Source organism: Seriola lalandi, unplaced genomic scaffold (assembly GCF_002814215.2).
Source record: "Seriola lalandi dorsalis isolate HSWRI2012SDOR001 ecotype SW California unplaced genomic scaffold, Sedor1 jcf7180002054544, whole genome shotgun sequence".
Taxonomy (NCBI): domain Eukaryota; kingdom Metazoa; phylum Chordata; class Actinopteri; order Carangiformes; family Carangidae; genus Seriola; species Seriola lalandi.
Genome location: NW_019525097.1, coordinates 5,443,978 through 5,456,717, shown reverse-complemented (window position 1 = coordinate 5,456,717; position 12,740 = coordinate 5,443,978). Strand labels below are relative to the sequence as shown.

Genomic DNA, 12,740 nt, shown 5'->3' with positions numbered 1-12,740 from the left:
GACTCTCAATGCAGTGGCTGACTTCATGGGAAACTGATGACCCCTTGTGGGAACTATCCGTCTTGATTAAAATATGCCGATGTGCCATAATTGTAATGTAAATGAAAAACTACTTGACTTTATTTTATATCAAACTAAAAAACACTAGTTGTACTTCATATTTAATTTTACTGTGCATGTGCAAAAGACTCTGTATTTAATATATATTTTACAGTGTGCACAGACAGTACTTTCCTTCAGGATGAATAAAGCTGTTTTATCATAATAATTTATTACTACCATCAATAGTTTTTCAACAAAAAATGTACTGTAAAGGAAAATAAATTTGCATAGTTTACATGTTCATTGCTATCACAGGCTCAGGAGTTGTTTTTCACACCATTATCACTTCTTACAGATACAAGTCATAAAAGAAAACTTGACTTACATATATATACATACAGCGCAGATGGGCTACACAGTACATTCACAATCACGACAGCTGCCAATAAAATTAACACATTCACACATCAAACTGTCAAACTAAGTAAACTTGTGACACTACAAAGCAACAGCATTAGCATAAACTGGATTGAATCATTTGACTTCACTACTGTCACAGCTACTCAATTATCATATAAATAAGTCTTCATTTACATCCACTTATTATGACTCTTAGTCTTTAGTTTCAAGACCACCAATGATATCTGTTCGATCAGCGGATGCCGAGGATCTGTCTGCTCTTGAACTGACAGGCCTTTTCCACTTCGTTCAGTGTTTGAGCACGCAGATTGGCCGCCTGCAGCCTCCTCAGCATCAGCTCCTGGGACGTCACACTCTGGCGACTATCAGGTCGCTGGTTCTCTTTGCTCTCACCAGCAAAGTGGACCTTCTTCTTTCCAGGGGAGAGGCTCTCCACATCTAGGACAGTAAGGAGTTACTGATTAACAAAAATTGGAATAAACTCTATATCATCAGGCAGCCTTAAGAACAGTCTTTGCAATCCAACACGACAGCTGGATTTCAGATTGTCAGGCAAGTGATATGAGCTAGAAACTTTAAAATGCAGTTTTAATTTCATTCTTTATTGGTGTATAAAAACTTTATTTGCATGATTTAAAAGGTGATAAATAAACTTGATTTTAGTCATCCGCAATCCAAACAGAAGCACAAACACATAAAAACTCAGTTCTTGTCTTGTGTCATTAAGTCCAGAGGTTGTCGTCTGATTCCCATACCTATGTCTTTGCCATGGAATGGTGCCAGGTCCCTCTGCTGCTGTAGACGGTTGCAATTCTTCAGTAAACTCTCTGCCCTGAAACAATAGGTAAGAGTGAACAAAATGTACCAGGTCAGGTACAATCAGGGTGACAGACCGACAAAAAGAGCAAAAATGTGTAATCGGGATTGTTTCACTGACCATCTCTAGCCTTCTTTGAAAATATAAGAAGGAAAAAACTAAAGTTTTACCTTGCAAGCTTCTCATTTGACAATCCCTCACGAACACAGAGCTCCTGCTCTCTTTCTGCCATGAAAAGACAACAAAAGAAAAACATTATTTTTTGAATTTGTCATGTGTGACTTACAATGTTTTACTTGAACATCTTTTAGACATACTGTATGCAGTCATTTGCGGCCAGGGGCTTTGGGTGTGGAGGTTACTAGAAGTAGGTTAATGTCTGGTTCCAACACTTCTGTTGCAACAGCAACATGTTCAAACCTGTTCCAGTCACGCAACGTTCTTTTACTACACTGTCACCCTCTTAGTAGGACACACAGTGCTCTCTTTAGTTTATTACACACACTGCATCAGTACTATTACTACTACTACTACTACTAATCTTAAGTGGGCTGAATCAAACCACATCTTTAAAATAAAAAAAAAATTCAATAATGCCTATAAAATGCTTGTAAAGAGAGGACTTTGTCCTGAGGAGGACACACGTAAGAGTGATACAATGGTACTTAAAGATCCACCTAGTGCTTCTTTACACAGATATCAAAGACCTGGTATAGAGTGATTTTTACATTTTTTCAGAATCCACACATTTGTAATGCATGCTGTTAAATGCAACAGAGTGAGTGCAACTGCAGGTCATACCGTCTCTGTGGCCAGGCCGCAGTACAATTAAACCCTGACTGGACATTGAATCAAGGTCTGTGTGGTAAAAATGGGACTGAGGATCAAAGTCTTACGCTCCAGTCTCTCTTCACGCTCCTTCAGCGCCTTCTCTCTGTCCCTCAGTGCCTGTTCCCTGAGTCTGAGCTCTGCAGCAGAGGTGGGGGCTGCTTCAGCCGGCTTGTGTAGGGGACAGTCAGAGTCGGCCGACTTCCTTTGCAGCCGCACCTCTGCCCTCCTCTGCTCCTCAGCAACCGCGTCAGCCAACAGGCTGCTCTGGAGAATAGACTCCACAGAGGGCCTCAGATAGTCCTAGCAACAGAGAGGACCCATTATTGTACCCCAACTATACCAGAAAAAAACAAACAAACTGAGTATACTGTTTGGCAAAGTGAATGACTATCTTAAACAATATTACAGGATTGGTGAATAATTCATTTCTAACCTTTAGGTTGAGCATTTTGCCGAGTAAGCTATTCAGTTCCTCAGAGTATCGGTATGGGATTCTTCTGAACTTTCCCTCTCTGATCCTCTCTGCCAGCTGTTTCTGGTTGTAAGCAGTAAATGGAGGGCTAAACAGGAGAAATTCAGGCAAAATGTCTAATTTGCTGTCAACAAACCACATGCTGGGAAAAAAAACTGAAGCAGAGGAGTTGGAAAACTTACGATAATGCACAGAGTTCATACAGCAAACATCCCAGTGACCAAATATCTGACTTCTCGTTGTATGACATCCGGTTTATTTGTTCCTTTAAGAGAAAATGTTGACATATTGTGGGTAATTAGGCTACAGTTAGGAGGTCTGCTTAAATGCACCATATATGCGCAAGCAAGCAAACAAACAGCAAGCAAACAAGCAAACAAACAAATGTGTATTTTGATAAGAAAACACCTCAGATAAACCAGAATTCAACTCACTGGAGACATATAGTAAGGTGTCCCTACAAACGTCTTTGCGAAACTGGTGTCATGATTTAAGATTCTCGCTAGGCCAAAGTCACCGAGCTTAACGTTCTGTCTGATGTCGAGGAAGATGTTGGCTGGTTTCAGGTCTCGATGAAGAACCGTGGCCCGACCATCGCTGCGTCTGTGGCACTCCTTCAGGGCTAACGTGAGCTGTGCCATGACTCGCAGGATGAACTGCTCCTCTAAATAACGCCTGTAATGGTGAACACAAACAAACAAATATAACATTCAATACTGCAGATACTGTCAGGAAGCACAGATATGAAGTGGAGGGACACATAATTCATGAATTTTACATTTTCAACACTAAGTTTCACCTTTCTTTGATGCAGCGACTGATTAGGCTGGACAGGTCCCCACCCTCGCAGTACTCCATGACAATATACAGCATGGTGTTGGTACGGTCTATGATCCGGTCGTAGTACCTCACTATGTTTGGGTGCTTGAGCTCCCTCAGGAGGTTCACCTCTGACACCAGCATCTGCTTTTCATTCTCCGCCATGGTGCCATAGTCCAGCTCCTTCCACACTAGGATCTACAATACAAGAAGAGGGTTAATTAAACAGTTACAGCACACAGATGATAATCAAAGAAGTCATGACTGGGAAGGGGTTAAAGCCATCAACCAGGAGTCAGTGAATAGCTGGAGAAAAATCCAGGTGGCAATTCAGATGCCAGAGACAAATCCTTGAACAGAGACTGAGGTAACAAGAAATCAAAAGACTGTGAAATGCAATTGAAAGCTCTGGAAAAAAGCTGTGCAATTTGATTTCAACCGTTTATTTATTTATTTTTTTCCACTATGAGTTTCCTAATAAAAAGGACATAAAATCTCCCAAACTGCTTCAAAAATCTCTCTCTATCTATCTATCTATCTATCTATCTATCTATCTATCTATCTATCTATATATATATATATATATATATACACACACACACACAACAATGAAAGAGTGACACCTGTGCTTTACCTGAGACAAGTCAAAATGGCTGCCTTGAGAAAGGTGTGTTATCTGAAATTAGTAAATTAGTAGTCTCTTCAAATAGCTCCCAGCATATCCATGTGTATGACATTTTACAAACCATCATTAATAAAGAAAGGCTATTAGGTGCTAAAATAAAGTGATGAACACCCTCCTAGTTATCCTCCGCCAGTTATCTTTGTGTTACTGGACAGAAACTTGTTCGTGTAACATTTTCTTGATTGCAAAGACAAAACTTCCTAACATAATAGCAACTAGTTCGCTATCTCATCATCAACAACAAAACCCGAAATTCACGGTCGACGGTCCAGCGTTTAAATCAAGTAAATTTATGTACACCGAGGTTATGCTTAACTATAGGTAAGCAATGTGATTTTTGTGCAGACAGACGTGTAAAGTTTACTCACTTTCCCGTCAGATTTCCGTTTTATTTTCTGGCATCTTCCATAGGAACCTGCGCCTATAGTGTACAACACCTCGTAGTCCTCAACACGGGACGGCATGTTCGTTAAAACCGAATCCAACGTTCAGTTAACTGACTTCACGTTAACCCAGCAACTAAACCTGTTAACGTTAGGACAGACTCGACTTCAGCATGAACTTAAACCCGCGACTTCCAAATTAGTCTCTCAGTTTTCTCCTGCTGGACGCCTTAAAAAATTTTTTAAAGACAAAATGTTTGTTTTGTTTTTTTTTAGGTGTCTTTCCTCGTCCACTCGTGTGTGTTGCAGGAAACAAAACAAGACGCTAGTCCTCTCAGTTTAAATTAGTGCCCAAATCCACGATTGTGATTGGCCTTCGCTCCTCACACGGTGACTCCTGATTGGTCAAGGCGAAAATGCAAGTTGCGAGGTTGCTAAGCGCCTGAAAAACCGCGAGAGTAAAGCGGGCTGATGACATGTATTCAACCGTCCACAGGGTGGCGCCAAAAACACACTCAACTCAACTCAGAGCCACTCTGTTTGGAAAAGTTTGGCGTGTACTAAATATTTAAGCACCTAAAGTAAAATGAGGATACTTTCAAAATAATACCACAAATTGTTTTTATTCACCAATTAACACTAAGAGCTGTAAACAGTAAAAACCCAATTCAATATTTGTTGTGACCACCCTTTGTTTTTCAAACACCACCTTGGCACACTTGCGCACAGGCTGTCTCTCTGTGTCTTCTGTCTCTTAATATAATGCCACTGACTCCATGATGTTGAGATCGGGGCTTTGTGGGGGTCAGACCATCTGGGGGTTGTTGTCATGCTGCAGAATGAATTTGGGATCACCTGTTGGACTCTAATTCTGTAGCCTATTATCCAGGTGTGTTTTATTATGAAAAAAAAGTAATCCTTCCTCAGTGTAGTGGCAAGATTAAAATGACTTTCCACCTTAGACACATGGTTAAATGAAAACCTGAAAACTGTGGCGCTCTGTACTGTTCTTCATTGTGAAGCTTCACACATTCATTCTAGTATGTTGAGAAAAGAGCTCTGAAATAGGTTGAGATTACAGATTGCACAGAAGATAAGTCATAAACTCTACTCATTACTAGTAGCCTTAATTACCGTTGCAGATTGTTATTATTCGTACAGTTATCATAATAGATGCATTAAAAGGGAAAGGGGGGCACTGAGTCAGCAAATGTACAGGGCACAGATTCTTATACTACACCAGTGACTGTAGCAATCATGTTCCTGGAAATAGGGTTAGGATAATTCAATTATTTAGCAAAATTGAAAAAAGATTTTGAAGATAGTTTGATTAAAAGGAAAAAAATGATTATGTGGGGATTTTCCCATTTATCTTCAATAGATTTCTCAAGGTCTCACTGGAAAGTAATCTGTGGCAGTATTTGGAAAGCTAATCAAAAATTTATGATGTTGATAAGACGAATGAGGTTTAGTTCTGTCTGTCTCCAGAACAATGGCAAACACAGCATGTATTTATTATTCTATCAACATTTTATTTTATTTGTATATGAGAAATATGAGAAATAGAATTTAAATAGAATTTAAAAGCACCCTTTGTTTCACCACAGTTCAATATTCAAATTTTTATATGTTTTTATTATAACTATTATTTACTGCAAATAGAGTATACAGTATACTATCTTAATATGGACGTCAGGAAGAGTAGTTGTTACCATGGTAGCAAGAAAAGGGGATCCCAACAAACACAAAACTATTTAACTTTGCCTCTGACAATTTTATTATTTGACACTGCTCAGATGAAAGAGTACTCAGAAAAGTCTTTTGTTCTATTTAAAATAAAAATTCTGAAAATATAGTAGATTAAATGTGATACACTCTCACATGGGATCCAGCCCTTTAAACAAATCTTCCTTTTCCTTTGATGCTCAGAAGCAATTTAAGTGGCTGAGTCATGTACAGAGGTGGAAAGGGCAAGGAAGTGTTTCTTGTAGCCAAAGCACTGGGACTTACATTTTACTCAAGGAACAGTAAGAATAGCTGTCTAGAAAATTAATTAAGCAATGGTAAAAATAGCTCTCCAAAAATATCCAAGGACCAAGTAACTTGTGAGAATAAATTAAAAACGAAAAGTTTTGTGTATCTTCTTAAATCTTCTAAATGAACAGACTGCCCATGTCCTCACAAACAAAAAGTAGCAGATACTTCAGTTCTGTTGAAAACAGCAAAAAGACCTGAAGCAGAAGTCTAAAATACCACGCATCTGAAAGCTGTACAGCATTTTTCTTATTGTTTTCTGTCTGTGATGCTGACTGACATGATCCTCAGGGCTTTGTTCTCCTCACCGTGTAATCCCCAGTTATTCCCGAATACATGAAAAAGTCACAGGCCGTCATCAGAGCAGTTTCCATGGCTGCATATGTAAGACACAGGGAAGGCTGATGGGTATCTTATTGTCACTGGCCATTTGATTTGACCAGCAGGACCACCTGAAGAGTGGCCATCTGAGAGCAGCGACACACAGCAACCTCTCACTCTGCTCCTATTTCTGGGTATAACATATGTCATCAATGCTCGTATGGTTTACTGATGTTGGTATAGTCTCGCAGTTGATTAGTCGCTTAATCGCTTAGTCAATTGAAAGAAAATTAATAACAGAGAATTTGATAATCATTTTCAAGGCGTTTATCAAAGAAAAAAACAAATAAATATTTCTTGGTTTTAGCTTCTAAAATGTGAAGATTTGCTGATGTTCTCCATTTATATCACTGCAGATGAAAATCTTTGGGTTAAGGACTGTTGAAATGAAAAAAAATGAAGACATTACTTAGTTTTTCACTAATTTACAATATAAACCATTAATTGAAAAAATAATTGACAGATTAATTGATTAGAAAATGGATTGTTAGTTGCAGCCGATACTCAAAAAATAATAAAAAAATAAGAATACACTTTATTTATACTGCACTTTTCTAGATGCTCAAAAATATTTAAAAACGGTTAAAGTTTTGTAAATACCCAGATATTGACTTTCTGCAGAAACAACTTTTCCTTTCTTAACTATACTAAACTAATCTCTGAGGGAATTACCTTATTTTGGTTTCACATTCATTCTTAGTCTGTGCTGCATTTGATTTCTACACAAGGATCTTACAGCTGAAACATACTGAGATGAAACTTCTTGGATCTGGTTATTAGCTGTAGTAATGTCATGCATTGCATTTTCAACACATTTATGATTCCCTGACACTTCTACAAAGAGCAAAGAAGTTCAAGCGTGCATAATCAAAGCATGACTTGAGAAAATCCTACATGTGACAGATAAAAAATAATTTTTCCTCATTACAAGTAAACTCTGATGTGTGACTCCTGCCGTAGATAAATGCAGTCTCTGGGATTTTTGTCAGTAAACGGTGGTGTCAGCGGGGCAGCCACAGTAACAGTTGTGTTCAAATGATCCCCTCAGCCCGCTCTGCTCTCTGCTGCCAGTACCACACACTGACACCACTCACACCACCAAGAGAGTGAGCGCCCGAGTCGGTCTGTCAGTCTGCCTCTGCAAAGGTCACTCCTACAAAGAGCTGGAGGAGTTTGGACATCAGCCAGGAACAGTCTGGGGGGGCCGAGCGGAAAACTGACAGCTAAAAACAACAGAGACAGTCGGGTGCCTGAGGCCACTCGTGACGTCAGCCGCCCCTGTTAAAGGCCAGGAGTTGAGAGGGAGCGGCAGGGAGGACAGACAGCTACATCCCGTAATAACCTCCTGACCTCTCCTGGGGTGACTGTGGTCCTGTAATGGGGGTGACAGGAGGCTTATGGTTCTCATGTCACCCCGACTCCCCCTTTTTTTGGGTGTAGTTTTAGTCAAAGAGAAAAATAACACACATAAAGGTGACATGATTGAATCACACACACCTGCTGGGTGATTTGTCTTCTTTGACAATATTAATAAGTGTTAGATGGGGGGACTGATACTGCTCTCATATCTGTATGGCAAATATGAGACTGCAGTCAGCAGCCAGTTAGCTTAGCTTAGCATAAAGACTGGAGACAGGTGAAACAGCTAGCTTGGCTTATCTGCAGGTAATAAAATCCACCTACCAGCACCTTTAAAGCTCACCAATGAACACTATTATGATATTATTATTCAAACTGTACAAAACTAAAGCGTAAGACTGACAATTTGTCATTTTGCAGGGAATTTTGTGCCAGGCTTTATCTTGGCCGGGAGCAGAAACTCGTAGCCAACAAACAGTCTGGCACGTGTGTGTGTTGCAGTTTATCATCAGAAACTGGGACATTGTTTCTGTAAGGACAAATTTTTATCAGCACCATGGAGAGTGAGCAATGTTTTTCTGATTTGAGTGAATCTGTTAATTTTTTTTCACTGTTGCACTCCTGATGTGTTGACAAGATATTTGCATGCCATCTTAACAACTCTGAGGGTTCAACCCGCAGTCACACCCATTACGCTCTCTTGTGAAAGCAGGAATGGCCAGGGAGACTCTGTGATGCTGGCGGCTGCTGCAGTGACATTCAGCCCGGACCTCCTCTGCACAGCTGGATGGTTTAGTGCTTGCTGACTCAAGGGACGCCACCGTCACTACGGTATTCACAAGGGAGCAGGCATCAAAGCGTGACAGTGAGGTCCTTGGGGAGCAGTGCCCGTGAAATAGTTCATTGCAGGTGTCACAGGAGGAACACTGGTGCATTCTGCAGAGGACACAGAAGTTCCTCTGGAGCCTAATTTGTCTGTGTAATGTGAGTGACCTTGGAAAGAGGTTTTGGGCTTGTACTGAAGAGTAGGATTCTCCATGCAGGGTGATGCTACACCTTCTCCATCTGGACACCGCGCTGAGCAACAGATCACCCTGTGTTCTCCTGACTGTTAGCCCTTTGGTATGTTGGCGACGCTTCTTGCATATTTAATCCCATTTTCCAGCTCACTTCCTGCTGTTTTCACCCTTGATTCCCATTGGCTGCCTGAAGCTTGCGGCTTTCCTGCAGACCCGAGCCTCCACATATCACTCCAGCTGCCATAGAAATGTAGTTGATGGCACTCCGACTGGCCTTTGTGTTCATTTATCCTGTGAATCAAACAATTTTAGGGCACACAATACCCCCCCCCCCATATTGATAGTCATAGTCACATTGTACTGGTCATAAATCAACTGGTCAATATAACAAAATACATTAATTCAGGTACTGTACTTGTATATTGTTGGAAATAGCTTCACTCTCTTTCTTGAACAGAAAAATAAATATAAAAAATATATATATATATATAAAATTTAAATATAAAGCTGGCAGTCAGTTAGCATAGCTTAGCATAAAGATTGGAAGCAGAGGGAAACGGCTAGCCTGGCTCTGGCCAAAAGTAAAAAGAGAAACAAAGCACCTCTAAAGCTCACTAATTAGTACATTATATCTTGTTTGTTTAATCCATACTATCTACAGGCCAAAGTGACATTCTCAAGACTTGTTATTGACTAAAATACATCAGCAGAGACTCAAGGAGAGCAGTGCTCCTAGCCAAAAAATGGTTTGGCATGTAGCCTGTAAAACTGTAGCTCGTAGTTTCTACACTCTGGGTTTTGTAAGGATTAAACAAACAGGATATAATGTTAATCAGTGAAATTTAAAGGTCCTTGTAGGCAGATTTCGTCACCTTCGGGCAAGAGAGACTACCTGTTTCCTCATGTTTTCAGTCTTTATGCTAAGCTAAGCTAACCAGCTACTGGCTGTAGCTTCATATTTAGCATGCACTTAACTCTTGGAAAGAAAGTGAATAACTGTATTTCCTAAAATCTCAAACTATTCCTTTAAGTACAGACAGTTGTAGTACATCATCATTTTATGGTACTTGTCTTTATGGTACTCTTGTTTTTAGAATATTGTTAAAACAAGTTGGATTAAATTAAAAACAGATTGAAATGTTCTTACTGCACTGCTAATAGGGGGTTTTAGGACTCAATTTTTTGACAGAAATATCTTTATAAGATTTAGGTTTTGGAGAAACAGCCCAAACTTTATCAAGTTGTTTAAATCATCTCAAACTAAAACAAAAATGCTGCTCATTACTATGAACACTAACACTATGAAAGGAGACATGTTTACTTGTAACGGAGTACTTTAACATTGAGGTATTATTACTTTTACTGAAGTGAAAGATCTGAATATTATCCACTCCTACTTAGTTTCCCCTTAGTGTCTCCCCTTACCCCAACCTCTCTGCATTCGGCTGTACTCCATACACACCTGAGCAGAGGTACAACAGGTCTCAGTCTCTCTGTGACGGATGCAGCCATTACTCCCTGCTAAGGTAAGATGTCTCCAGTCTTCGGCTGAGAGTTCACACCAACATCAGGTCACTGTCAGAGACCTGACGTCACAACTGAAATCACAACTCATAACATAAACCAGTGACTGACACCACAGTTAAACAACGGGCACAGAACTGAGCAAACACAGGCTTCAGTTACCTGGAGACTGTCCTCAGCTTGTTTCTCAGTGCACAGAAAATGGATAAGTTGACATTTACATTTGCAGACAAGAGAGAACACCCCCCCAGAGGAGAGCAACTTAAAACCACTGGGAATCGAGGACTTTCAATTTAAATTTCCGCAACACTTAACAGTCTTACTTATTAATAAATATACAGTGTTTTGTCTAATTAAATCATCTGAATCTACCATTTTCATAAATGACAAACTGTACAGAGATATTAACCCAAGCTCTCGTCCATATCCATCATCACAACCATTTTGACTTGTGATCCCTTAAATACAAATCAATGAATACTTGTGACCCTTTATCACCAGTTTGGTAAGTTTACTGGTTGTGACCAAAATATGTTTAACAAAGACCCAACCAATTCTTTGATACATAAATGTAATACATGAATGTACACGTATACCTATAGTTATTTTCCCTCCTATATATACGTTTCAACTGAATGTCGTAGGCTACTAGCATTAGCTTTTTACCAAAGGTTAATTTTGTGCAAATGTCTCAATCCTTTTCAATTTTCTTCCTCTTTGACCATTTTCAATAAACAAAAAAAAACAAACATGGAAAAAGAAAAATTATTTATAAAAATGATTAAAGTGAAAAAACACCCTAAGATTATCTTGCGACTATGTGAATGTCCTGTATCATTATGCTTTACCATTTCCTGTGAGGCAACAGTATTTGCTTTATAGAGTTCATAAATATATTAAAGAGAAGCCGTACACGGGTTAGGATCTTTATGATGTTTTATTCCAGCACAAGTTTTTTGTGTTGTAAAATGGCTGTGTAGCTAGGAATTAAAGGAGAAGTACAAAATGGAAAATTACAGACAGTTCTAGTATAATTTGTTTAAATCCCTATTTTGTTTATTTCCTAAAACCACATCTAGGAAAACATTATTTCCCTGCCTTCTTTGGAAACATGGTCAAATAAAAATTAAAAAAGAAAAGAAAAGAAAAAAATTAAAAGGCAAAAAAAAAAAGAAAAAAAAGAAAAAAAAAAGATGAAGGTTCATTTCAAGTCACTCTCACGATGGAGGGGAATCTGAAAGGGCCGCTGGATGAAACACATTTACAGCCTGATTTAAAATGTATTCACCTACCCAATCAGGTAGCCCTTTTTTAAAAAGTTTCACACACAGTTTCTACCAACAGTGGCGCACAGGGAGGGCAGTAACTACTAAGCACCTTTTATGCATTAGTTCTTAACAATGATAACTGCTGCTCCTCTATAATTTTCCTATTTAAAGCAGGCTAAGCAAATTACATATAATTGACCTCAAAACCACAACACAAGTACATTCGAGAGAGAACAGCTGCATCATTGCAGGGCCCTGCCAGAGTTTCCCTTCTAAGTGAAGAGTGATCCCTTCCTCACTGGCCCAGTTTTAGCTCGACTCCTTGGAACCATCTTTATAACAAACAAACCAAATGTTTGTCAAGAGGGATTGTGAGGAAACAGCATTATTTGGGATTGTGGTCTACCAGGACATCAGGTAAGGCTTGATAGTCGCAGTTTTTCCACTAATTCCCGATGATTTAACATGTACAATTGTACAAGTCTGAAACTGGGCCCATGTTTTGCTGTGCAAATAGTGTGTCAGCCGGGACACAGACATACAGTAGCTCTAGTGTCTTGAAGCACACAACAACTTCCTGCTCAGGAGTTCAAAGAAAAGAAAAATACAGGTTTAACACTGAGAAGTGAAGGGAAAATCCTTGCTCTCTTCTTCTTCCTTTTTTTTTTTTTTTTTTTTTTTTTTTT

General features: G+C 39.3%; 1 protein-coding gene across 1 annotated transcript; it reads right to left on the bottom strand.

Annotated features, from left to right (window-relative positions):
• Positions 1 to 254: 254 nt before the first annotated feature.
• Positions 255 to 4,780, bottom strand: nek2 (NIMA-related kinase 2). Its single transcript, XM_023414940.2, has 9 exons — positions 4,455 to 4,780; positions 3,382 to 3,599; positions 3,017 to 3,257; positions 2,765 to 2,847; positions 2,544 to 2,670; positions 2,176 to 2,410; positions 1,450 to 1,504; positions 1,218 to 1,294; positions 255 to 900 (listed from the first exon to the last, which is right to left on the bottom strand). The coding sequence occupies exons 1-9, from the start codon at positions 4,548 to 4,550 to the stop codon at positions 695 to 697; spliced, it is 1,338 nt and encodes a 445-aa protein (XP_023270708.1). The 5' UTR covers positions 4,551 to 4,780; the 3' UTR covers positions 255 to 694.
• Positions 4,781 to 12,740: the final 7,960 nt, after the last annotated feature.

Bases quoted from the DNA above. Each gene is read 5' to 3' on its own strand.
- nek2 (XM_023414940.2), bottom strand. From the start codon at position 4,550: ATGCCGTCCCGTGTTGAGGACTACGAGGTGTTGTACACTATAGGCGCA. The intron at 2,411-2,543 runs GTTAGAAATGAA...CTCTGTTGCTAG, and splicing joins GCAAAATGCTCAACCTAAAG to GACTATCTGAGGCCCTCTGT. The intron at 901-1,217 runs GTATGGGAATCA...TTACTGTCCTAG, and splicing joins ATTCCATGGCAAAGACATAG to ATGTGGAGAGCCTCTCCCCT.